The sequence below is a fragment of the Corticium candelabrum genome, chromosome 22 (genome assembly GCF_963422355.1).
Source record: "Corticium candelabrum chromosome 22, ooCorCand1.1, whole genome shotgun sequence".
Classification (NCBI taxonomy): Eukaryota; Metazoa; Porifera; class Homoscleromorpha; order Homosclerophorida; family Plakinidae; genus Corticium; species Corticium candelabrum.
Genome location: NC_085106.1, coordinates 5,611,907 through 5,637,958, shown reverse-complemented (window position 1 = coordinate 5,637,958; position 26,052 = coordinate 5,611,907). Strand labels below are relative to the sequence as shown.

The 26,052-nt window shown below is 43.8% G+C and overlaps 3 protein-coding genes across 8 annotated transcripts; 1 reads left to right on the top strand and 2 right to left on the bottom strand.

Annotated features, from left to right (window-relative positions):
- Positions 1-9,427: 9,427 nt before the first annotated feature.
- Positions 9,428-13,579, bottom strand: LOC134197597 (uncharacterized). 6 transcript variants are annotated; one of them, XR_009972680.1, is made up of 4 exons: positions 12,501-13,579; positions 10,909-10,972; positions 10,747-10,841; positions 9,428-10,692 (listed from the first exon to the last, which is right to left on the bottom strand). XR_009972680.1 is itself a non-coding variant. In XM_062666944.1 (3 exons), the coding sequence occupies exons 1-3, from the start codon at positions 13,467-13,469 to the stop codon at positions 10,825-10,827; spliced, it is 1,050 nt and encodes a 349-aa protein (XP_062522928.1). In that variant the 5' UTR covers positions 13,470-13,579; the 3' UTR covers positions 9,428-10,824. The 6 variants fall into 6 exon arrangements, 2 of the variants coding, with proteins under 2 accessions (XP_062522928.1, XP_062522927.1); XR_009972677.1 differs by having other exon boundaries at positions 9,428-10,418; positions 10,475-10,972; XR_009972678.1 differs by having other exon boundaries at positions 10,747-10,972.
- A 119-nt stretch (positions 13,580-13,698) lies between these two features.
- LOC134196955 (ras-related protein Rap-1b) lies at positions 13,699-19,462 on the top strand. Its single transcript, XM_062666181.1, has 7 exons — positions 13,699-13,783; positions 13,999-14,065; positions 14,199-14,267; positions 14,372-14,428; positions 14,483-14,623; positions 14,677-14,817; positions 19,188-19,462. Exons 2-7 carry the CDS (start codon positions 14,009-14,011, stop codon positions 19,275-19,277), a joined length of 555 nt encoding a protein of 184 aa, XP_062522165.1. The 5' UTR covers positions 13,699-13,783; positions 13,999-14,008; the 3' UTR covers positions 19,278-19,462.
- LOC134196954 (BLOC-1-related complex subunit 6-like) lies at positions 19,287-26,047 on the bottom strand. The gene is made up of 6 exons (XM_062666180.1): positions 25,917-26,047; positions 25,553-25,666; positions 19,855-19,988; positions 19,711-19,794; positions 19,580-19,656; positions 19,287-19,504 (listed from the first exon to the last, which is right to left on the bottom strand). The coding sequence occupies exons 1-6, from the start codon at positions 26,035-26,037 to the stop codon at positions 19,456-19,458; spliced, it is 579 nt and encodes a 192-aa protein (XP_062522164.1). The 5' UTR covers positions 26,038-26,047; the 3' UTR covers positions 19,287-19,455.
- Positions 26,048-26,052: the final 5 nt, after the last annotated feature.

Sequence of the window (26,052 nt, the reverse complement as noted above, 5' to 3'; positions counted from 1 at the left end):
GTTCATTCATGGAATCCAGCAAACCAATGTTTCAGCACTTGAGATTTGCTGATTTTGAATGCAGACACAGAATACAGCTGGCGAAATTCACATACAAAGCTACTAGTGGTTCTCTGGCCAAGTCAATAACAGACAAGTTTAAGACAACCAAAGAGATAACTGAAAGATGCACTTGTGCTAGTACTACCAACTCTTTCTATATCCCTCAACCTAAAACAGACGCACTGAAGAGGACGCTTGAATATAGAGGAACAACTCTGTGGAATTCATTACCATGTAGTTTACGATCTATAGTCATTTTCAAATTTTAGAAAATATATCAATAGAGAGTATTACCTTACATAGAAATTTTTTGCATAGATATGTTAGTTTATATGTTAGTGTACTGTAGTCTTTCTGTCTGCATATATTTTATGTTGCTAGTTTGTATCTGTATATACTATTCTAGGGTACCTGGAAGATCAGCATTGCCGAAGGTTTTCCTTAGTAAAATGAAACTCTACTACTACTACTACTGAAGAAACCTGGTGTATTTCAATAAATCGTACTACATATATACATACGACAACGAAGCTAGTTACTGTTACTAATAAGTGTGTACTAAGGCAGTTATCTAAAGTGTCCTTCTGCTGTTGCCAGCAGAATGTTGCTGTCATTTGTTGAGCTTCTGAACTTCACCCTAGATCCTCTGAGAGACATGATGCATGCTCGTAGAAGGGCAAAGCTAGGGCGGCAGCGAATCCAGTTGAGTGTTTGACTGTACGGTGTGTTTTCTTATGAGATAGTAAGGAAGCTAATCTCTTCAGCAATGTTGTGTTGATCTTGCTATATCCACCTGTGTATGATTGGTGCGAAAGAAGCTAGTTCCACTGCTGAAACCTGTTCCTCGTATTTCCGTTTTTTCTCTTGTTCCTGATTTCTGTAACAAGATGCAATTTTGTTCGTGCTGTAAGAGCCTGCGTTTGGATTGAAAATCCTCATGTCATAATATTGTTCGTTGGAATCGTCCACCTCAGAATCTGTTCGCAGCAATGTCCAGCCGAGCTTCATCATCTGTTGTACAAGTCTTTCTTGTAAATTCTCACCGTTGAGAGGCTGTAGTAACGATTCTCATTGAATATCACAGCACACATCAGTCAACAGGTCATGGAACAAATCCCGAACTTCATTATGTCAAATTGTTGGATGCGCTCCAGTAGGACACGACAGAGAATAATCAACTGTGAAGGGAGCTCCACAAAGGCATTGATCAGGTAGATTCATTGGTCACCAACCATATCTCTAGCATAGGGCGTCTCTAAACACCGATTTCTGCAAACAAACTCCGTGTTGTTGTAAGAGAGGTGTTGTCAGCCAGCTTGAACTCCTTTTTTCTTTTGCAAGTTCAACTGGACGGCGAAGTTGCTTTGGTAATTCATTAGAAATCTGATCCACATGCTGATTCAAATTTTCTCTTTTGTTTATGAATCATTTCTTTCAACATACACTGTTGCTGAGGCAAGTTACCCAATTCTACCTGTTGCTGGATAATCAAGTTGACGAGTGGTGTAGAAACTGTTTTAGAATGCATGTATTCAGACTTCATGTTGAGTGGGTTGACTATTCCAAGTCCTCCATGTCAAAGTGGTAGTTCTAAAAGCCTTCTTTCCACTTCTCCTAGCGGATGCCTTCCAGTGATAGCAGGAATCAATTTGTTTTGGATCTGCATTTCTAGAGAGAGCAGAGATCCAGTTGTATATTCGTTGGTCCTCATGGCACAAACCCATGTTCCGATCATGCCATGTGTCAAAGCAGAGTACACAGCTTGCGGTTGAGATTGTGTGACCTTAGCCAATGTTTCAATCTCTGAATTCCATTCTAACCTTTTGTTTGAGAAATCCTTTGCAAAATTCTTTGTTTTTCAACGCTGCTCCAAAGTATTCTCTGTCTTCTGTTGTAATATTGATGTTTGTGTTATCAAAGAGAGGTTTTGCTGTGTCCAAGAATCCAGGATTCACTATTAGCCATGATTTATTCGCATTTAGAAAGTATCCAAATATGGAGCCTAAGTCATTAAGTTTGTTTCACCATTGCATCAATGATATGAGTGGACCTCCTGCAGCATCATCATCAGCATACCAAACTTGCTTCGCATCCCTTGTTTGTACTTTTGGGAGAAGAGGCCTGGTAGCTAAAGCATACACGGGCATCGCTAGAGAATCTCCTTGCGTTGTTCCTTCCATAGATAGCAAATCTTCTCTTCCAACGAACAATTTGGTGGGCAGTCTGTATGTGTTGACAAGAGTTGGGAAAATTGCAGGGCAATTCATGGATATATTTCTCAATGCCACGTGACGATTACGGTTGTTAAATAAATGCATTCACTGCATCAACAAACAGGACAGCTTCCGTTTTGAGATCATCAAATATGACATGCATAGAGTGAACAGCAGCCTTACATCTTGACCTGCACAAAATTGTAGTGCTCCAGCCACAGTCAAGATATCATTCTTCACAACACTACGTAAGCCTTGCTACTGATTCTGGCCTGACTCCAGAATTTTGTCAAATTAATTAATCGACAAACAGCCAAAGGAGTAATCCCACTGGGGTCAATAAATTCAGTAGAGATTCTGCGAGCACTGAAGCTAAAGAGTTACATAAGTCCAACGGTTTATTCTGAAACCCAGTACATAGTCTCCTCCAATCAGAAGCATCAAGTCCTGATGGTCCTGCAGCTCCACTGCATTTCAGAGCCATCTCTCGTATTAGTAAACCATCTATCGTATTAGTAAACCATCTATCTTCTCAAACAGAATGGAATGGACTTCAGAAGGTTGACATTTCAGGTCCAGAATAGCTTCTTCATAGCAAGAGGCTCGGTCAGGGTGTTTCTCTTTCAATATGTCTCTAACTGATTTGTGAGATACATCACCGTCACTGATGTATTCATCAAGTGATAGCAAGCCGTAGTTGTTCTCACCAGACAAAATTCGTTGTGCAGCCTTTACATTACCGTTGTTCATGCATTGAGCAAATTGTCTTGACAGGTCACTCTCTAATGAAGCTCTCTTGAAACACAATCGTTGCTAAATAGCAGACAAGCGACGTGAAAGGCACTGTGATTTCTTCTGCACATTCAATTTCCCATCAGGTTTTTGTAGTAATAAGTGAGGCATAATCATGGTGGATGTAATGGCAATACTTTCTAGATTTGAAGCGTCAGCATATCCTTCAAATAGACTGGCCATTTCAGATACACTTTGCCTTCCCACAGGACCATAAAGCAGCTTGAAAAGATTTCGTTTCCAGTGTACCACCTCAGAGTATGCTCTATCTACCATTCGCTTGAAATTATGCCCAGATTGAGATCTCCAACAAAAGTCAAAACTGTCAATCTGTTTGTAGGGAGGAAGACGGTTACCAACATTGCTGGATGTTAAATTGTGATAGGTTTGCATGATAGATGACTCTGGATGTGACACTTCATTTGGTAGCTTAGTAAATTACTGAGTAGTTGCATTTTCCTGCACAGTGACGTCACTACTAAGCGTAATTCCATACTCATCGGCCTTGGGTGTCATTCTGTGTGCTGTATGATTATACAGGGACAACGACGAATTCGACAATGATGAGCGGGCTGACGAAGGATTACTACGGAGAGCTTCAGCGTATGACTTCCTTGTGTTTCATTTCCATTGAGGTGTTGTGAATTCCATAACTGAGCTGTCTGAATGATTCAACGACTTCTCGTTTCATGACTGTTGCTGTGACAAGGCTTCCTTCGACATCTCTCTTGATACACAAATGGAGCCATCAATTGGAGTTGATTGTTGACTTGATCATGTCACTTTCAAATTTTGACACTGGTCGTGGTTCTTGGGGTTGCAGTTTGTGCATGCAACTCCATTCTTCACACAGCGGCATTTCTTGCAGCATCCACTGCTGTTGCACCAGCAGCACTAGGTCATACTTCTAAAAACCTAGATGAGACGTTAACCTGCTTGCCGTGTGTAGAAACAAAGAGCCAAGTTCAAATCAGCGACTGTTAAAGTTCAAAATTTGCCACCTGAGAACTGAGAAAAGCAAATCAAATGAGAGGAACAACAGAAGGTGTATCCGCTCAAAGAAAATTCTGAAATCTCATCAAAGATGAAGAGATGGTATTTATTGTACTAGGCAGCCATCAACATCCGAAACTATGGAGTGGTAGTCATTTTCGTTAACCACTAAGCCACGACAGTGACCTTATCTCTATATACATTGTAATTGCGCTAGCGCCGCTTCTGTCTGTCCGTCCCGTCTGTAAGCGGAAGTTGCATCATGCTATTTTTCACTGCCTACCGTGTGAGTCAGATAATGCCGTAGAGAGTCAGATAATGCCGTAGTGAGTCAGCTGAGCCATCGAGAGTCAGCTGAAGCCATGGAGAGTCAGCTGAGCCATGGAGAGTCAGCTGAAGCCATGGAGAGTCAGCTGATGTCGTCAATTGGAAGTTGTGTCATTCTCTAGACATGCCATCTCGCAATGTGGCGGAAGGGATGAACGGATCAGCACACCAACCATGCCGGACAGGTGCGATTTCGACAGGCTCGTGCCTGCGCTCGTGCTTGACTTGCTGGGGACCCCTCTCGGGGACTCGACTCGGGTGGGCTTTGACAAAAGTTGCATCATGCTATAGACAGGAAGTAGACTCAGCGCAAGGCGGATTTGATTCCCACTGCCTTCCGCGTGCACTCAGATTACCGGGAGTAGGCTAGTTATTATTGTGTCGTACTCAACCAAATCAATCTAGTTCGTGAGGTCTCTTGTAAGCACTGGAGGCAAACCCTGCTTCAGAGGTGCTTAGACCATCATTGCTGTCTAGACAGAAGACATAACTTTATGTAGTATCCTTATTTATGTCGTCATCACCCTTTAGGGCAAGTGGGGTCTTTACCCTCAACTGGGCACCCACCAACCTAGCAAGAAATTCCCAGAGAGGTACATGTTTCCGTTTAATCCATATGGCACTACTAACTGGCTTATCGATTGATTGATTGCACTACAGAGATTTTGCCAGCTCTAAACAGCACATCCAGTAGATATCAATGACTACCAGGAAAGCACTGATCCTCATTGCCAACAGTCCCCACACGAGATCACAGAAACTCCTCATTGACAGAAACAAGTCTACTCTCACAGACATAGCCAAATAGACAGTGAGAAAGAACCAACAGACTCGTTTCATTATATTGCTGTCACCACCCAGGATTGAAACCAGGCCATCATGTCAGACAACCAGAACTCTAACCACTAGGCTATAGTTATTATGTCATCATCACCCTCTAGGTAGGGTAAGTGGGGTCTTTACCTCAACTGGGCACCCACTCACTCGGTAGGTAAGTCCCAGAGAGTACATGTTTCCGTGTATTCCATATGGCGCTAGTAACTGGCTTATCGATTATTAATTGCATGAGCTACGAGGATTTTGCCATCCCTGAACAGCAAACCCAGTAGATATCAATGGCTATCAAGGAAAGCACTGATCTTCATTGCAAATGGTCCCCACGCCAGATCACAGAAACTCCCCATCGATAGAAACAAATCTACTCTCACAGACATAGCCAAAATAGACAGCTTGTTCTTTTTTTCTCCAAGACTCTTATTATTGTCATATGTCGTTAGCCCCTTCATGATCAGCAAGTGGGGTCTTTACCCCATCTGGGCGCCCACCAACCCGGCACGTGAGCCCAGCGTGGTACATGTTTCTGCATCGCGTCAACACAAAGATCAATGACTAGCCAATCCAATATTTATTATTTGTCGTCATCACCCTCTAAGTGTAGGGTAAGTAGGGTCTTTACCCTCAACTGGGCACCCACCACCCCGGCAGGTAAGTCCCAGAGAGTACATTATTATGTTGCGCTCAACCAGATCAGTCTGGTTTGTAAAGTATATTACCAGTACCGGAAGCAAACCCTGCTTCAGAAGTACTTAGACCATCACGGCTGTCTAGAAAGAAGACGTGACTTTACGAAGGATCCAAGTAGATCCCAGAAGCACTGTTTTCTGTAAATACTGCAGGTTGTGATGACCTGGAATAATGTCCAGCCACCGTGCAATACCTGCGTGACCTGTGTCTACAGCTCCCAAGACCACCGGAACTACCATTGTTTAACAATGCCACTTGCGGCTTATCTCCACTTGCAAGCCGCTGTACTTCGCCAACTTCTCAGCATGTTTCTTGCCAATGTTGCCATCAGCAGGACAGCTGATATCAAGAAGAAGACAAGTGTTTGTCTTCTTATTTCTGACAGATGTCTGGACGATTGGCCTTGATCTTCTTGGCAGTGGGGATGGTGGTATCTCACATCATAGTAGTGTCATCCGTCTCCACAAGCCTATCAGGATGATGCCGGTACCATCTGCTCTCCACTGGAACCCCAAAATGGCAACAAACATCCCAGTGAATGATGGAGGCCACCTGATTGTGTCGATCAGTGTAGCCCATCAGTGCCAAAGCACTACAGTCTGCCACGTGGTCAACTGTTTCCAGGCCTACACTGCACATGCGGCAAGTAGGACTGACATCACGAGGCTTCTAATCCGGGTCGCACAACAGAAATGGGTGTGGTCCTATATGGGTCTCCATCGAGCTTTTGGTGTGTGTGTGTGTGTGTGTGTGTGTGTGTGTGTGTGTGTGTGTGTGTGTGTGTGTGTGTGTGTACATAACTCTCAAACTTCTCCTCCCCATGACCACGTTTCATGCTAGGACCTACCTTAAAAAATCATTTCCATGTCCGACTACAGATGAGTCTAAGAACAATTTGTCTAAGTGACTGAACGACGGAGAAAATGCTTCCTGAACTTTCGTCGCCCCATCCCTTTGTATTGTAGCTAGGGACTGTGTGTACTTGACAACCAAGAAACACCTTCAGGAGTTGAATGCCACCTACAGTCAACTATTCACACGTCAGTACGATCAATCTTTTACTACACTGTGCTGCATCTAACACTGTTGATAGTCAATGTTTGCCAATATCAATTTCTATGTCAGTAAAATACCATACCACTGTCGTTACAACGGAACTGAGTGCATAGCTAGACTGTACATTTCAATTGTCTTGATCACGATCGCAAAACGACGACTACCTATACCAGGCCTGTATGCGTATTGTCTAGCTAGGACTCGGCATTTCAGTAGACGGTCTGAAAGCTCCGTTGGAAGTGTTACTCACGCACGCGTGGTGCCTACAGATACCGTACAACTAGTTATTATTATTATTATATTATCTTCTTGTTGTTGTTGTTGTTGTTGTTGCTCAACCCGATCAGTCTGTTTGGTAAGATCTCTTGTAAGCACTGGAGACAAACCCTGCCTCAGACGTGCTTAGACCATCATGACTGTCTAAACAGAAGACATGACTTTATGAGGATATGACAGGATTCAAGAAGCACTGCTTTCTGTAAGTGCTGCAGGTTGTGGTGACCTGCAATATTGTCCAGCCACCGTGCAATACCTGTGTGCACGTGCCCAATACTTCCAAAACCACTGGAACAACCAGTGTCCAACACTGGCACATGCGGTTTACCTCCACCCGCAAGTCACTGTATTTTGTCAACTTCTCAGTCTGCTTCCTGGCAATGTTGCCATCAGTAGGACAGCTGATATCAATAAGAAGACAACTATCTGTCTTCTTATTCCTGAAACAGATGTCAGGACAATCGGAACAGATCTTCCTAGCAATAGAGATGGCTGTATTCCACATCATAGTGATGTAGTCCGTCTCCAGAAGCCTATCAGGATGATGCCGGAACCATCTTCTCTCCACTGGAACCCCAAAATGACAAAAAATGTCCCAGTGGATAATTGAGGCCACCTGATTGTGTCGATCAGTGTAGTCCTATGGTGCCAAGGCACTACAGCCTGCCACAATGCGGTGAACTGTTTCCAGGCCTACACTGCACAAGCGCCAAGTGGGACTGACATCTTGATGCAGGATGTTGCACTCATAATACCGATTCTGAAGAGCTTGGTCTTAAGCAGCAACAACAAGTCTCTCAGTTGCAGCAAGAAGATTCGATGACTTCAGCCATCTGTATATCTCTTTCATGTCTACAGGTGGTTTCTCAGTGAGATGGCGAGACTGACCATGCATAGGTTTTCTGCCCCAGAACTGTACACGCAGAGAGAACTGCCGCACGTACGGAAATGTTTCGCATCTATCTGAGTCACTTGCTTAAAGAATGAGAGGACCTGTTCATCTTTTTTACTGGGATTCTTTCGTTCGAATGAAACTGGGAATTATTTTTCATCTCAATGGGATTTTAATGTTTTCCGTCTTCGACTGAGACGTTGAACTTCTGAATGGAATCAATACACATTTCACTCACTTTTACACACTCTGCAAAGTCTATAGTCATTTTCACAAACGACTTCGATTGTGGACAACCCAAGACGAACTCGCCTTGGTAAAATTTTGATGTTAGGCATCATCTACTAAACTAAGAATTGCCCCGAAGGAGTTCCACTTGCAGTACAAGAAAATTGACGATGCCATTGCCTTCGTGAAACAGACCGGTCAAGGTTGCTGCATGGCAAGATGGCCTTGAAACATGCCTTTTGTTTGTGCGCTGTCTGCCGAGAGGATTGGGACCTACTGGGAGTTTATTGGGATGGCCAATACTACGTCGACAAGCGCTTGCAATAAGGTCTACGCTCCTCACCAGCACTATTTAATCGAGTAGCGGACACATTTGAATGGATCCTAGTAAACGAGTGCCATGTTCATTGTGTTCTACACTACCTCGACGTTTTCTTCTTCTTGTCGAACCTGACAACTCCACTTGCCGTGCATCCATGACACGGGTGAAAGACAAAGCCCATCAGCTGGGCATAATGATGGAACTGAGCAAAGAAAAAGGCCCGACTACAACCATAACTTTCCTAGGCATTGAACTTGACTCAGAGGCGCTGGTTGCCAGGTTACCTCCTGAAAAACTGAGGGATCTGATGAATGAATTTCCCCAATGGCTGTCACGCCGTAAGGCGACCAAGCACGATCTAGACCGTTGTTTTGATAATCGAGACCTTGATGATGAGCAAGAGCTTCCAGTTCCCACAATTGGGACTCCGCATCTGAGTACGGCCTTCCCTTGTGGTATGGCGGGAAGAGCCTGACCTGGATCTCGAACGACTGAGCATGGGACGAATAGCTTCAGACATGGCAGATACTGATGCTTGCTGACTGGATCAGTCTCTAGCGATGCTGTCGATTTGTGTGGCCATGGTAGGCGTTTCTGTCATCACCGCCGTGGATAAAGCTGCTGCTGACTCTGTAGTTGTTGTAGTAGCTCCATCAGTAGGAAAGAGAGCAGCAAACAGTCACTTGATCTGTTCCAGTCTGGAGCCAGTAGAGACTAGATTATATTGCTGTAGGAGCAAGCGAATTGAATTGACACGTCTAAAAGCAAAGCAATTTCTTCAGGAGACTGAGGAAGAGTGAGGAACGATGCTCGTCGGGTTGAACGACTGTTGCGTTTACTCATATCAAGAAAGCAACTAGACAAAGATAACCGAACAATGCTAACCAAACAATGCAACGTTCTGACAGTCATTTGTATTAATACATACTTCAAAAGCTAGCTATTAACATTACAAAGGTTCGGCTAACCTCTGTAATCTTCTACTCCTGATGTTAACCTACGTTTACTATGTAAACTAACCATTACAATCCATAATCGGTAAGTCCAGTTTCGCATGTAAGGACATTCCGACCGACCGAATTCTTCTACTATGACTCATCGATCTGGCAACTTCCGTCCGATTGAGTCATCACCATGTCTGCATTAACAGCGAAACTAGAAAGGATTTCCAATGGTGGAATCGCATTCTCCCGTCCTGGAATGGGGTTGCAATGATGCTGGATGCCTGTCCATCTCTCTGCCGCCGCAGACATGGATCTCCACACAGATGTGTCCGGTTCACGCAGTTTTGGCACATACTACAGTGGAGCCTGGTTCCGCTGTGACTGGCAGTCGCACCAGACACTGGAATTGGGGAAGTCCATAGCATGGCAAGAATTGTTCGCCGTCGTTGTAGCCTGTTTGATGTGGGGTAAGCATTGGTCTGGCAAGCGGGTTTTATTCCACTGTGACAACATGAGCATAGTCAACTTATGACAACAGAGCTCATCCCACTGCCCCAATCTCACGGCACTTGTCCGTTGCTTGTTTTTAAGGCGGCAAACAATAACTATACTGCCATTATTAGACATATTCCGGGCGCTTCTAACGTAATTGCTGACGCATTGTCTCGCACACAGATGCCCAAATGCACTGGCACCTCAAGCAGCACCACGACCAACTCCACTGCCTGCGGAAGCTCTCACCATTGGTCTCCCGGACCTGCAGCCACATTCTTCCTACATGAAAGCATCGCCGCCTCATCACAATGCACCTATAACACAGACGTGTCACGGTATACGGAGTTCTGCAGACAAAGGAAGTGGTCACCGTTCCCAGCCTCAGAGTCATCTCTCGTCGAGTTTGTCGCGTCAGCAGCTTCAGAAGTGCAGTACCAGATGCTGAAAGTATATCTGGCTAGCATCAAACACCATCATCAACTCGCAGGCATGCCAGACCCCGTAGCAACTTCTATTTGCCTTCCCTTGTCCTCCGAGGCATCAGATGCCGCACACTTCGGTGACCTCCAAAACCTTGCCTTCCAATCACTATAAAGATCATGGGTCAAATAAAATCGGCACTGCGAGAACGTCTTGACCTACCAACCAACAACCGTTAGATGTACTGGGCCACATTTGCACACGCAGACAGGTCCTTTTCCACTCTTCTGCGTCTTATCTCTATGCTTCGGTCTTTGCTACATAAATTGGGGTACAACTAAGACCACTACACAGGTCACAGCTTCCAGATCGGAGCAGCAACACCTGCAGCCGCAGCTGGCCTGCCAGATTGGCTAATCAAAACTCTCCGTCGTTGGTCTTCAAACTGCTACCAACAATACATGCAACTGAATAGCAAGACCACAGAAACTCCCCGACTGAAATGATAAAGATAGAGAAACACGAGAAAGAAGACAGACAAGTTTCATAATTTACTGTCATCACTGGGTTCAAACCCTCAAACTGTGAAGTGGTAGCCATTGTCGCTAACCACTAAGCCATGGCGATTTATTACATCGTCATCACCCTCTACGTATGGTACAAGGGGTCTTTACCCTCAACTGGGTGCCCACCAACCCGGCAGGTAAGTGCCAGAAAGGTACATGTTTTCGTGTAATCCATATGGCGATAGTAACTGGCCTATTGATCATTGATTACGTGTACTACGAGGATTTCAATGACTATCAAGAAAGAACTGATCCTCATTGCCAACAATCTCCACGCCAGATCACAGAAACTCCCCATCGATGCAAACAAAGTCTACTCTCACAGACACAGACAAATAGACAGTGAGAAAGAACCAACACTCATTTCATCATATTGCTGTCACCACCCAGCATTGAACCCAGGCCATCATGGTCAGAGAACAAGAACTCTAACCACTAGGCTATAGTGGCATAGTTGTGTCATTATGCCCCTCTGTGATGGGCAAGTGGGGTCTTTACCCCATCTGGGCGCCCACCAACCTGGCAGGTGAGCCCAGCAGGGTAAAAATTTCTGTGTAGTCCACACGGCGATCAATGACTAGCCAATTCGATATAGATTGCAGGCATTACGATGACCGCAAACTCGATACAGCACACCTAGTGGATATCAATGACCACCAGGAAAGCACTGAACGTCATCGTCAACGGACCCTTCGCCAGACCACAGAAACTTCCCAACGACTGAAACGAGTCATAGTCTCATGGATAAAGCTAGAGAAACATGAGAAAGAAAGACAGACAATGTGTCACTATGCCCCTCCATAATGGGCAAGTGGGGTCTTTACCCCATCTGGGTGCCCACCAACCTGGAAGGTTATTATTATTATGTGTCGTTATGCCCCTATTATATTATGTGTCGTCATGCCCCTCCATAATGGGCAAGTGGGGTCTTCACCCCCATCTGGGCGCCCACCAACCCGGTAGGTGAGCCCAGCGGGGTACATGTTTCCGTGTAGTCCATACGGCGATCAATGACTAGCCAATTCAATATAGATTGCAGGCATTACGGTGACCGCGTACTCGATACAGCACGCCTAGTGGATATCAACGACCACCAGGAAAGCACCGGACGTCATCGTCAACGGACCGTTCGCCAGACCACAGAAACTCCCCAACAACTGAAACGAGTCATAGTCTCATGGATAAAGCTAGAGAAACATGAGAAAGAAAGACAGACAAGTTTCACAATTTACTGTCGTCACTGGGGTTTGAACCCCCAAACCATGGAGTGGTAGCCATTGTCGCTAACCACTAAGCCACGGCGGTGACTTATTATTATTATTATTATTATTATTATTATTATTATTATTATAACTGAACATCAACAGAGTGGTTAGGTCTCTATGTCCAACACATTTACACGAGCATCACCTGCATGCGATACTTGACTTCTGTTGCATCAATATCCGGTTTTTGGTGTTTAGGACTCAAGTCGATCTCTGATATACCACTATCACTCTCTCCAGTTCGTTTAGACTCATCACTGCCACTTAGTGGAGATGTGTCTCTCTTTAGCTGCTGCAACTGTTTTCGAAGGGGACAGTCCCTTCTGGGCCAACTGTTCAATCTTTGTCCTAGTGAGTTCTCTTGAAATAAACCAGATGTCTTGCTGTTTAGTTCTAAAGTTGACTGATGACGGCAGCCACAGCAAGCTGGACAATGACAGACTTCTTTGTCAGAAAACGGATCAGCCTCCTTTGCAACAGCATAGGGAAGAAAAGGAAGACTTGAAAACAAACTTTGACTCCGTGTAGACACAGCAGTTGCTCGAGCATTCTTCAATACCCTTGGAACTGTGTTAAGACTTGCAGTCGATGAAAGAAGGTTACTATGATTAGTATAATTACTGCCAGCAGACAATGCTCCTAGTCTGTTCCACGAAGGTAACGCATTAGCATCTTCAGACAGTCGACGAACAAGAGGACCAAACACAGCTGCCCTGGCACGTACGGATGGACTTCCTTCGGTCACATGAGATACTATTGGAACGTATGATTGCTGTCCTTCAAACGAGTTACTAGTATTCTCAATATGTACATGTTCTTCCTCTTCATACAACCAACTGTCATCGTGCACCAACTCACCATTACTAGAACTGTCAGACGAGGAATCGTTCTGTTGCAATTCTTTTCGTTTAACCGACTCCCTTTTGTGTTTCGTTTTTGATGAACTCTCGCCGCTCTTCCTTGTAAACCACGCCACTTTATCGAGAACTTTCGACTTTCCTTTCCGTCGTTTGCCTCGTAAAAGAGCGTCATTGCCGTCGACCAGACGAACACCATTTGGAAGAGGTGCTGACGACGGCACGTAAGAGAACGGCACTCCGACGTCTTCAGTCATGAAATTACGCCTCTGTCATCTACTAAGCGTGCGCAGTAGAGTCAATCTCAGACGACTATTTTTAGTTACAATGGCAGCATGCAAAAACATTACATCGTGGAAAAATGACCACAAACATTGGTTCATTTAGGAGGCCTCAATTGTTTATATACTCAAACTATGACGTCATTTGGAAACAGCCAATGAGACTTGCGTATCGCAAAGAGGGCGTTTACAATAAATGTCATCAAATGCGCATGTGTACAGTCGAATAACGAAAAGGTCGTACTCCACCCATCGTTGAACCGCTCATACTTCAATTTGTCAGTGTCTTGGTAAGTCAGTGCCGTGTGTGTTTGCTAATAGCGTATTGTGGTAGGTGTCGGTACGTGTTGTCGTTGAGCTTGTTCGTTGTGTTACGATCGTATAGGGAAGTTTTCAGTTGAAATGCACAGATTGTATCTACGGATCTACGTTGCGTGTATCTCGCGTTGTGATAGTGTAGTTCAGATCCAGTTCATATTCATGTGCTTGTTATTTCTGTTTGTAGAGCTTCTGCAATGCGCGAATACAAACTCGTGGTTTTGGGATCAGGAGGAGTTGGAAAATCAGCTCTGGTGAGTTTACACATGTCATACGGTCACAGTGACTGAAATCCATACGAGTATTACTGATGTGGAAATCTGTTGTGCGAGGGTCCCCATACAAGGTGTCAATTTGACTAGTGTGTGTGTGTTGTTATTGTTGTAGACTGTCCAGTTTGTGCAAGGGATATTTGTAGAGAAGTACGACCCGACGATAGAGGACTCGTATCGTAAGGTGAGCGTCAGCAGACAGCGTAATGACTAGCTTCCGGATGCCTTTATTACGGATTCCGAGTTGTGGCTAATCGTTTGCTTGTTGTCGTGTTTGTGGGTGTTCAGCAAGTAGAAGTAGACGGACAGCAGTGCATGTTGGAGATTCTGGACACTGCGGGAACGGTGAGTGGTGGTCGAAATGTCGCACGTAAGAGATAGATCGAACGTCTCTTGTAGGAACAATTTACGGCCATGCGCGACTTGTACATGAAGAATGGACAAGGATTTGTACTCGTTTATTCTATTACGTCGCAGTCGACGTTCAACGACCTTCAAGATTTGCGCGAACAAATTTTGCGGGTGAAAGACACCGAAGACGTAGGTCGTTACGTCATGTCTAGGGAGGGATGTGATTGACACATTGGGTTTAGGTTCCCATGATTCTTGTTGGTAATAAGTGTGATCTGGAGGATGAACGTGTTGTGGGGAAGGACCAAGGACAGCAACTAGCAAGAAGCTGGAATTGTGAATTCCTGGAAACCTCAGCAAAGCAGAAGATCAATGTCAATGAGGTGCTAAGAATTAGATTACAATGTAATAATATTTAATTAATATCTAGGTAAGGTGTGGTTGCACCTAAAAGTTGTGTTTTTATTGTTAATGTCATGCATCTTATTGCTTATGTACTGCAAATATGCATTTTTGTATGAAAACTGTCCCTGAAATTTGTCTTTTAGACCACATTTAACCACAAGTTGTTTTGTAGTCTTCTTAGTTGGTGGTATTTATCTTATTCATCAAGTTGGCCAGCTACCCTACAAGTTTACGTTCTCTTATTACCAATTTCTGGAACTGGTAGCACATTCTTTTAAAAATCCTTATTTATGAAGCACTTAAATTAGTGTATATTGGTTATTTGTGGTTCAGAAGTATTGGGAGGGACACTTGACATTCTAATGTCAACACCTGAGAGTAATGTGGCACCTGACCTACCTGTTACAACTTTCTAAATATACACATGTAGTTGTGTAATCAATCACTGGCTAGGGGGAGGGGGGAGCTTGTGTGGGTATTGATTAACCTCACAAGCCAGGCTCTTGAGAGGAGGAGGAGCTTCTGCCTGAATTGCGCCAGCATCATTATGACCTAGAACCCCAGATCCAGTTTCAAAGCTTGGATAAGGCTAATTTGATTAGCTAAGCATCTAGGTATGAAATTTGAGTGACCAATGCAGCTGCCCTTTACGAACTTGCTTGTTTTGCACGAAGTATGTAGTCGACATTATTGTTTCCTTCTAGTACGTACATATACAGCCCAGCCATTTATTCTGGTGTCACGACTCGTTATCAGCAGTACACTGCCGAGTCATAGACTATCAGTCAGCATCGCGGTAGTTTGAGAACTGAGCTCATGTATTCTACGCTATTAGTGTATGTACAGTGTAGCTCTCAGAGTCTGTGCATAGTACACAAACATGCAACTATGAGTCAACTCTGCCCTTCGTGTACATGGTCTACTGCACTGTGGTTTTCCCTGCGCCTGAGATCTACAGCCAATATCTTCAAAAGAGCTGCTTGCTAAGTCAAAAGTACTCTCACACGTTCATGTCTGTCAGTGCTCAGAGCTGTCAGAAAGACTGCGCCATCTGATCATGACGTGGCCTCAGTTCCCGTCTGGAGAGTCAACAAGCTGTATACCACTGCTTTGATGAACCATTGAGTGAAACAGGGCTGGCAGTTCTCACACGATTTCCGCCACAGACAAGCTGCCAGAGTAGACGTGCAAGAGTGGGCCACTGGTGAACACTGCTACGTCGGTTTCTAACCTGCAGATGAGTTTGACTTCAGCAGAAAGAAACGCTGCTGAAGAGCTAGTGTAGGTTCACCAGACCAGTCTCATGTAAGCCATTCCCAGGCCCATTATTCACCAGCACTTTTGCTGAACAACAACTTTACTTTTGGGTATAAGCTCTCAGCAGAGGGCTGCTCTGCCTTTAGGTATTAAATGCAATTACTCTAAAGAGGTTATTAAGCAATTGAATTAGCCTTATCCAAGCTATGAAACGGATCCAGGTCCTATGTCATAGTGACGTTCTTGAAAGCGACCAGGCTCTTCTCGTGCTGGAGTAATTCCGACAAAACTCTCCTCCTCCTCCTCCTCCTCCTCCTCCTCCTCCTTGCATGATTCACATGTGTTTAGATCAGTGGCTGCGCGGAAGAGCTTGGCTTGTGAGGCGAGGAATGGCTGGGGTGTCAATACATAAGCTCGTTTACGCCCCCTTTCTATCTTTGCTCAGAAGCACTACTACAAAAAACAAATAGCAATCCTGAAGTCTCCTGCTTTTTTCTCTATGTGTGCTAAGTTTCAACCGCTAAAACCGTTTGGTTTATTTTTAAATGTATTTGCAATATACCGTAATTTCGTCTGACTGACTAACTAACTTTCTTCAGATCAGTTTTCTCATTCCACACGCTTTCTCCAACTGATCTGGTTGCGTTTCTTTGTTGCAAACTATCCTGGGCAAAAGTGGGTGCTGCGCGTGCTCTGATATTTTGGCACTAGAAGGCTGATACAAAATTTGGCACGTCTGCTGATACAAGAACATTATAAATGTATTTTAGTAGGAATGGCTACACGAATCAGCAAACAGCGAACAAACAAGTGTGGATAGTTTGATACTGTACCAAATTGACGATGCCATGAGTAACTCACACTGTTACAATTTTCTGTAATGTTGAGTTAGTCATGGCACCATCAATTTGGTACAGTATTAAACCATCCACTTATTTGTTCGCTTTTTGCTGATTTGTGTAGCCATTCCTACTAAAATGCATTTATAACATTTTGTATCTTTAGTACCAAGTGTGACAAGTGAGAAGTTCAATGATACCTTATTCGCTAGCCAAAGTGACTCCGTTAGGGAGAAATCACATTTCGAATGCTCTCAGACAACGGGTGCTTGTAGCTTTTTAAAGCAAGGTTATAATGGAGGACAAGAATGTACGAGAAAATATGAAAACTAAAATTACATACAGGCTGAATGTTATTGGAGTATACAGTAAACATGGGTGTTTGTATGCAGCTAGTCAAGGCACCTTGTGTTTATGCACATGTGTGAACAGTTCTTGCAAGAGCTAGAGAAGATGGTGAATGGTTTGGTAGTCCTTGCAGGAAATGGGGTTAATTGACATGTAGGAGATAGAAAATGTTGATTAATTTAAGAATGTTTCAGGGTGATTTTGGTTTTCCTAATTATAGGGGCATATTTTAGAAAATGGGAACCCCTTACTTAAAGTACTTCTACACAGCTCAGTAGAGGGTAGTTGCCAAAGAAAATAAATCCAGAAATAGAACAGTGACGTCTTCAGTAATCATGCCTTTGACAACATGACTGAATTGGGAATGTTTAAATCAGCTGTGACACTAAAGGCACACTCCTGCTCAGCATAGTGTGCAACTGAAATAGTGAGGTCTGGTGATCGAGGGCATTCATGAAAGTGTTCCTGCGTAGAGATAAGTGCCTCGTAAACTGTTAGAAAACGATTGACGGCATTGTCCATTGCCTTAACACCAACTAGTCTCTCAAAATACCAATTCTCTCGAATGTTGCCAGACGCAGATAAATTGCACGGAAAGGAACTTATGAAACAACCTTAATGAACATACATCTGTCAGGTTTGCTTTGAGAGAGTGCCCAGATACCCAACTTGGCTCAGTATTTTCCATTAGCCAGCAAAGGTGGAGCCAGTAGCCTGGCATGCATTTCTGGAGTGTGACTTTAAAGGTACACTCCATCATTTAGCGCTACGCCCCCGTAAACTTGATTGCATATACTACTTGATTGCATAGTATATGCAATCAAGTTGGAAGGTTGGGCTGAACACAGTCAAAGCTGGATATTAGAGCGTAGTCACCATTACAAATAAGGAAAACGTATGGGAACGATTTTGTAATCTCGTTGAAGCAGAGTTCGGGTCGTGCGCAAACCAACTTGTCATCTTTCCTCAGGTCGAAGACACCAAGTAGGTTACACAAAACCAGGTTTGAACATGCAAGCGCTACATATCAGAGTGCATACGGTGATCACGTGGTAGCAATGAGTAGGTCACGTTATAAGTGCAAGCACACAAATGCTGTGCAGTTGGTTCCTTCAACCATTCATGTGCATCCACACCCGTTTCGTAACCCATGAGCACATTTCTCAATGTCTTGCGAGTGACTTCTAGCATTTTGACGTTAGCGAGGCTCTTAGCCTAGCACGCGTCGATGGAATGTTCCACACACCATCCTATGCGCTCTGTTTTCATGCTATTTTCGGCTAATATCAAGTACTCTCATATCCAGCTTACCTGTAGTTCAGACCAACCTTCTATCTTGCAAGTTTGTGGGGGTGTAAGTGCTAAAAACAATGGAATATACCTTTAAGTTTGTTGTGTATGGCGAAACAGTTTCCATATAACGTATGTTTGAGTGGTTTGAAAATTTCAACTGTAAAGATAGATTAGATCCAATATTTAGAACGTGTGGAGGTAGCTGATGAAGAGGTTATTGAAGTACCAAATGGTAATGGTTATACTGGTACATAAGGTGATAATTATACCATGTGGACAGTTACCCATACAGTACCAGTGACTCACAATACACCTAATTACTAGCCTCGTCCCAGGCATTCGCCTGACTCCTCTGCAGCGCTCTTATCACTGACATGAGACTTTGACCATAGAGCAATGTCAGCATAACCTAAAGTCCTACTTGTGGTGTAGTGTCATGTTTGGGCTTGGTATGTGTTTATTCAGTTCAAAATAGTGACAACTTATTTGTCAAGTAATTTTGTGTAGCCCATATGTATGTCATATGGCAGGTCAGGTGTTATTAGAACTGCTAATTGTTGAACCAACATGTTAGTTATGTAGTGGACTCAGACAGTTTCACTGTTTTGTAGATATTCCATGACTTGGTTCGTCAAATCAATCGAAAGACTCCAGAGAACCCAAAGAAGAAAAAGAAGTCAAAGGGCTGCACTCTGTTGTAAACCTTGTAATCTGGTTTCCTATGCAGAATTGCATACATAAGACTGATGATTTGATAAGAGGTAGCATGAATACATGCCATCCAACAAGACAGTATGCTTATATAATACAAGTTGGATGCAGGTTTGTCTGTTGAGTATTTACACTTGGGATTGAAAATGAACAAAGGGCACATAATAGTTATTTACACAGTCTCTCTAGCCTTTCCAGTGTTCTTTTGATGTCATATCTGATAAACAGTGAAGGAACACTCTGAGATTGAAACAACTTAATTATTAATGCTTCAAATAGGATTGTAGGATACACTTGCTGTGCCAGCTGTTCAACTGGTTCCATGCTGTTAGCAATAGCTTCACATTTGGCAATTAATGCGTACATTGTCTGCAAACACAATACAGTTATTACATGGCTCTACCATGTGGATTGTCAACGTACTTTGATGCTAACATCAACTGTTTGACCAAGTTCGGTGGCTGCTTGTTGATACGAGTCCATGCAATGCATGGTTATTGCTGACATCTACTGACAGGAAACAGGAATGAAGAGCCTGGTGCTTGATGGGTATGTGTTTTCTCTTACATAATGCAAGGCATTTGTCAGGTGGCCTGTCATTAGACCTAAGCTGTCTGCGACTCGTTTGGCATGCTGCTCCAAGTCATAAAGAACATCTTGGTCCAATAATGGAATATCTGTTTCAATGTTGTGAGGAAGACCTAGAAAAGACAGTGGCTTCTCAAATGTCATAACAGCACATTACCAGTATTCTGCAGTTCAGTGGATGGTAATGCAAACTCTATGTACAAGGAATGCATGCCCTTTAAGGCTTGTGTACTTGGTAATGACAAGTTATGCATGTGTTTCTTCCTATCAGTCTGTTTCCAACACGGATCATCCATAAATCCAGGATGTAAATACATTAGAATGTGTTCACACTGGGCCTATATATAGTTCTGTGTTAAGCCTGGTTCACAATACACCTCGCATCATGTTGCGTCAAAGGAGGCCGTTTGGCTGGAATAGGAAAATCCAACACGTCGCGTCGGAAACGGCCTCCTTTCAGGCGACGTGAGGTGTATTGTGAACCAGGCTTAAGTGCACTAACACCACTGTTCACACTGGTCTTTAACTTATAATCATGATTAGTGTAATACCATTCGAACGCGGTAAAAAAATTAGAACCGTGTTTGGCGTTACTGTAGTGGTTGCAGGAGAGGTAGTATACAAAAGATCACGCCGCCGATGTTTCTGATATGGTGTTATATGTTCGGATGCTGCTATAAATGCAGCAACGTGCTGACGAATACGGAAGAGCAGCCCCTTGTGCCAACTTCCTGTTGTCTCGAAGCTGTCAGAGAAAGCAAACAAAATGTCTCCCTCTTCAAACCCAAGCACTGGATTCGTCAAGACATTTACGGATTCTTGAGGTATATGACGGATAAAACTGTGGAGGCTAATTGCACTCACGTGCCAATATGACTTAATAATTATAATGAATAGCGAAGCAATACAGTGCTAAACCCTTGGCGGGTGTACATGCACACCACATGCTAACACATGTGTACAGTGTAGCTAGGGCAGTCAAGAGGAATGAACACTCATTGAAATCCCATCATGTGGTGGTTACGCTTACCGTATTTACACAGCTATCACCGCCTAACCGCAATCATTTAGGCCCACAACTAAATAGGCACAGGTTGTTGTCAGAGGAGGTACAGAAGCTAGCGCAGCGCTACCTGGGCAGTCTTACTATTCAGCCAATAAGCACCTTCTAAGCTCGTATTCACCACATATCTGCCTTGAGCCACTGTGAGTGCAACATCTGGCTACACACACTGATAGCTCTGAGAGGTCGTGACTCTTTTTATTGTAAACTTTCATGCTTTCCCGTGGTGGAAGTAATGCTTACATGCATTTTCCTGGTACAAATCAGCCCAAGTAGGAAGGTAGAGGCGGGCGGCATTCGACTGATTCCTTCGACCATACCTACTTCATGGATTAACATTGCTGCAGGTTGTAACTCCTAAGATTTCATTCAATGTCAGGTCAAACAGAAGACATGAAAGTTGTGTTATCCTGTACTGTAGCTACGCACTACCCGTTGGAGACGTTCGACTAGTTACCGTTACATTTTGACTGCCTTGAGAGGTCCACCAAATTTGCCTGTGGGTGTTCCTTTAAAGCACGCTAGCTTTCAACATTCCACAGAGTTACGGTCGCTACTCACCGAAAACAGTGGGATAACTTGGATAACTCATAAACATCATTCTAGAACAACATGTCTCGTCGCACACAGACAAAAGAGACCAAAGGTCCTGGAACCACGGAAAGACGAAAGACGGAACATTCTAAACCACTGACAGCGTAACCATGTGAAGTCTACATGTAAACATCAATTTACAAAGCAGCACATAAACAAAGCAAACAAGATCAAAGAAGACAAAATTCGCCTATGGGCGTGCCTATAAAGCACACTCATCTGGGTACAGAGCCTAAACAAACCATTAATGTGGGAAAACATGCACATGCAAATGTACATTAGGCATCTCTGTTTGCTGACTTTGAATACCATAACAAAAATGAATAGAGACGCACTAGCGTACTTATTACAGGTCAGTCACTTCGTCCGACAAACAGACACGCTGTCGTGGACAACACACATTCCCCTTCACAAATTACCGTGGAGCACCAAAAGATGATACTAGTGACTCTTGCAATAACACCGCGGCCACTCAGCCACGCATGCAGAAAATTCAAGCTGTCAGACTGCAGATCCACTATGCAGAAACACTGGAACAAGCAAGACGTTATAAGTCAGGTCCAGCTACTGGTACGGCATGCATGGCACCTGAATCAGCATCATACTTTTGCTCTCCCGATGCCTGGTTGTTGGTGGGAAAACATGCACATGCAAATGTACACTATAGGCATTGTTTCTATGTGTTAAACACGTAAAGCAAAGGATTATATAAACACCACGTACAGGACGGACGCCCAATGGCCGAATTTTTGTAAGCACAGCTACCAAACAAAGAGAGGTGGAGCCTGATGACATCACGTTCGTCTACTGGTTGGTAATAGCACCATTTCTTGTCTATTGGTCAGAATAGCTTCATTTGCATCTGCGCTAATTGAGCATAATAACGGTCGCACATCAGCCGCCTACTATACCCTTAGCCAGGATATCCGGGCCTCAGGTAATTAGCGGTGTGAACGCGCTTATGTTGGCCTAATCACAGTTAGATGTCGGTCTTATATACAGTTCTAGGAACGGACCTAACCAAGCAAAGACCATGTATTATTGCTCATGTCTTGGCATGTATGATGGCATGAATACATAATGTTGACATTTCCTGCATTTGAGTAATACAATGTTACATGTCCAGTTAATATACAGACTTGGACAAAATTATAGGGACACCCCACTGTGGGTACATGTATGTAGTAACACAATAATTAGGTCACAATTTACCAACTATCAATATTGTTAAGAACTTAATAGTTACCGCGTTGATTGTTAGGTTTCTTGAAAATACTGTAGACCCTAAATTGCTTCCTTTACATTTCGCATTGCAGAAAACGAGACCTAAAAGTGTATGACATCATGACTGCGTAAGCGTTGTAAGTTAGACTCTCTCTGATTTGTCTAGTGGCTTTTAAAAAAAGCCGGTTTTAATAACGCGAAGGAAAATTGAAGCCCTTCACCAGTTCCTCAGTACCGAGTGTTCCCGCCTCTTGCCCTCCTGATTGCGTCCAGACGTCGCGGAACACTTTCTGCCAAGTTCCAGACACGCACGGTTGGAATCTGCTGCCACGCCTCTTGTCAAGCATTCCAGAGCTCAGCTGCAGTTCTCGGTTCGCGACGGTTGGCACCAGTTTTGAGTTCATGCCACAAGTTCTCGATTGGATTCACATCAGGCGAGTTTGGCGGCCAGTCCAACAGTGTGACGTCATGCTGGCGTAGCCATTGTCTTGTTGACCGAGACGTGTGGATTGGTGCGTTGTCCTACTGGAAGACAAAGTCGTCTCCTATCAGTGCCGCTGCGTCTGTAAGCATATGCTCCTCCAGAACCTGTTGGTACACCGTGCTGTCCAAACGACCTTCCAGTTTCACCAGAGACCCCAAACCATGCCAACACATCGATCCTCACACCATCACACTAGCCGCATGCTGGACCGTACGGTCACAACATTCAGGGAGAAATTCCTCACCTTTGCGACGCCAAACATACAGAGCACCATCGTATCCTATGCTGACTTTTGACTCATCTGTAAAAAGAACAGATTTCCAGTCATCCAAAGTCCATTGTGTGAGAGTGGTTGCCCATCCCAGTCGCAAACACCGATTGTTTTCTGTTAGCAGTGGTTTTTTTCTAGGCCTCCAAGCGTTTACTCTTGTCTCACTGAGACGACGGCGGACTGTTCTACTTGACACCTGCTTGCCGGTTTCATCAGCCAGCTGCTACAAGAGCAGTCGTGATGGTGCTCTGCAGTTCTGCAGTGCCAGTCTCTTCAGTCGATGATCTTCCCGGATTGTCGTTGCCTTCCCACGTCCAGGTCATTTTTCATAATCGTTGCTGCCATGGGAAAGCCGTTGCAGGCACTGATGAACCGAATTCCTGGAGCGGCGGACAAAAGCTGCGATCTGACGCACAGAATGGCCAACTGAGTGAAGGGCTTCAATTTTCCCTCGCATTTTTGGACACGACTGTTTGCCTCGAGGCATCGCTGCAACTCGTGAAATATCGCATGGAACAAGACTCTGCAACTGCGTGCAGCTGAGCATTCAGGCTAACTTATCGCCTAAGTTTGGCGGTCTCAACGGCAGCGGTTTTAGTGCAGCTGACATTTTGGCGGTAGCAGTTTGAGATTTTGCTACGTCAAACGTGGACCGAAAGTGGCATGTCAATGTTCTTTTGTTGCTATAACTTTTTTAGTTTTGTCTTAGCAGAATTTTTTGTAATTAATTAGTGTCGCATGATTTTTGAATACGTTGAAGTTTGTTTATTGATTAAAATGGCAAAACAATTCAAATTGTGATGACATGCGCGAAATCAATGCGCAAAAACAGATGATTCGCCTTTTTTTCATAATGTTAATAAGAGGACCCACAAAATTGCTTTCACTCTCTACTATGAAAAAAGAAATTCGAAAAACATTTGGTTTTGCTAGAGAAAAATTCAGTGCCAAAGTTAGACTAGACACAAAAATGTCAGGTGTCCCTATAATTTTGTCCAAGTCTATATGTGTACAGTATGTCTCATTAGCAGCTGTGTTTCCACTAGCTCCATTGTTAATGGCTTAATTAAACAAGTTCATAAACTAAACCAGTTCAGGAAGATGACTGTTTCTGCTATGGACTTCCCATCTGGGATGTGCGAGGTATCTGGAAAAATCCATTTCGCAATGGTGCAGCATTCCTCAAAATATGCTTGCTATCATACATTGGGCTGCTTTGTTGCCGAGTCAGAGCAACTTTCCATTGTCACTGACACTGCAAATTCAGCATCTAGGCACATGCAGTAGCTGCTGATTTCTTTCCTATATTTGATGATACTTTCTTCTTTTCAAGGCAATCCCATACCACCAAATAATTTTAGATACTATTGAAATGGCATCAGCAGCCATCTTCAAGTACACATGACAGATAAACTTAAACCATATACTAAATTTACTACAAAACAGTTTCGGAAAATCAGTTTAGGTTTACAATATAACTGGTTTAGTGCAAGTCTTATAGAGTCTTAGTTTCCATATCAATGTCAAAAGTCGATGTTGATCATGTGATGCAACAAATCAGGTGCACGATGTCCTACCTAGCCCATTGTGCAATATGGTGGATAATTGACCCGCAAGAAACAATTTTTTAACATGCCCTGTGATCTTTCCAGAATGTTTGAAATCTCCAAATGCAATTCTCTGACAGTTGAGCTACAGACACCACACATGCATGTACACCTGTCCTGTCCTGTCCTGCTAAAAGCTACCTAACACAGTCCAGGCTTGCCTCCAAAAGTGTGCGCGTGCACACACACACACACACACACACACACACACACACACACACACACACACACACTACACAAATAACAACTACCACCATGGCTGGATGCTAATGGTTCCTGCATTCTTGCAAAGGAACAACGAACAGTTGTTGCACTACCTTTTGGAAACAAAAGCACATGCTGCATTGCATTGCATTGTCATTAACTTAATTTCTGGTGTTAGTGCATCAAATTTACAAACATATGTGGCTAAATTGCTCCTCTTCGTTACTTACCTTCTCCATAGACTTCAATAGGTTCATCATCATCTAGAAAGATGTTCTGGTCTAAGTCCTCACTTCCATCCTCAATACTTTTCTTTTCTTCAATATTCAAATCTTCACCACTTTCTAGGGAACAGAAGTGCAACTGATGTGCCGAGCATGCTTGAGCTCTACACATGCTAGAATACCACTACGTACGTATACATGCATGAATTGTCATGAATGTGCAAGTGGGAACAGCGAAACAACTGCTTACACGTGCAGAATACGTACAGACATACAGACAAACGTACCACAAGAAAACAGAGAAAGCATCAAGAGATATATAGAGTAACGCCCAACCATGCCAGACAGAGCAAAAGCGAAGTTTCTTTACCATCTATAAGGGCGCACTCGTTTTCTCCGTCTTGCGAACTGCTAGAATGCATTAGATCTACATATTCTTTCTGTGTATCTTTGTCTTCGTCACTTTTCTGCACCGTTCTCGTATCAGTCATTACCCGAGGCCCGGA

Coding starts and splice junctions, on each gene's coding strand:
- LOC134197597 (XM_062666943.1), bottom strand. CDS start 13,469: ATGACTGAAGACGTCGGAGTGCCGTTCTCTTACGTGCCGTCGTCAGCA. Junction 10,973..12,500: donor AAGTCAAGTATCGCATGCAG/GTGATGCTCGTG, acceptor TATTGTTGGTAG/CAGTTTGAAGACCAACGACG.
- LOC134196955 (XM_062666181.1), top strand. CDS start 14,009: ATGCGCGAATACAAACTCGTGGTTTTGGGATCAGGAGGAGTTGGAAAA. Junction 14,268..14,371: donor TAGAGGACTCGTATCGTAAG/GTGAGCGTCAGC, acceptor GTGGGTGTTCAG/CAAGTAGAAGTAGACGGACA. Junction 14,429..14,482: donor TTCTGGACACTGCGGGAACG/GTGAGTGGTGGT, acceptor CGTCTCTTGTAG/GAACAATTTACGGCCATGCG.
- LOC134196954 (XM_062666180.1), bottom strand. CDS start 26,037: ATGACTGATACGAGAACGGTGCAGAAAAGTGACGAAGACAAAGATACA. Junction 25,667..25,916: donor CGAGTGCGCCCTTATAGATG/GTAAAGAAACTT, acceptor TCTGTTCCCTAG/AAAGTGGTGAAGATTTGAAT. Junction 19,505..19,579: donor GAACAGCTGGCACAGCAAGT/GTATCCTACAAT, acceptor ACTGTTTATCAG/ATATGACATCAAAAGAACAC.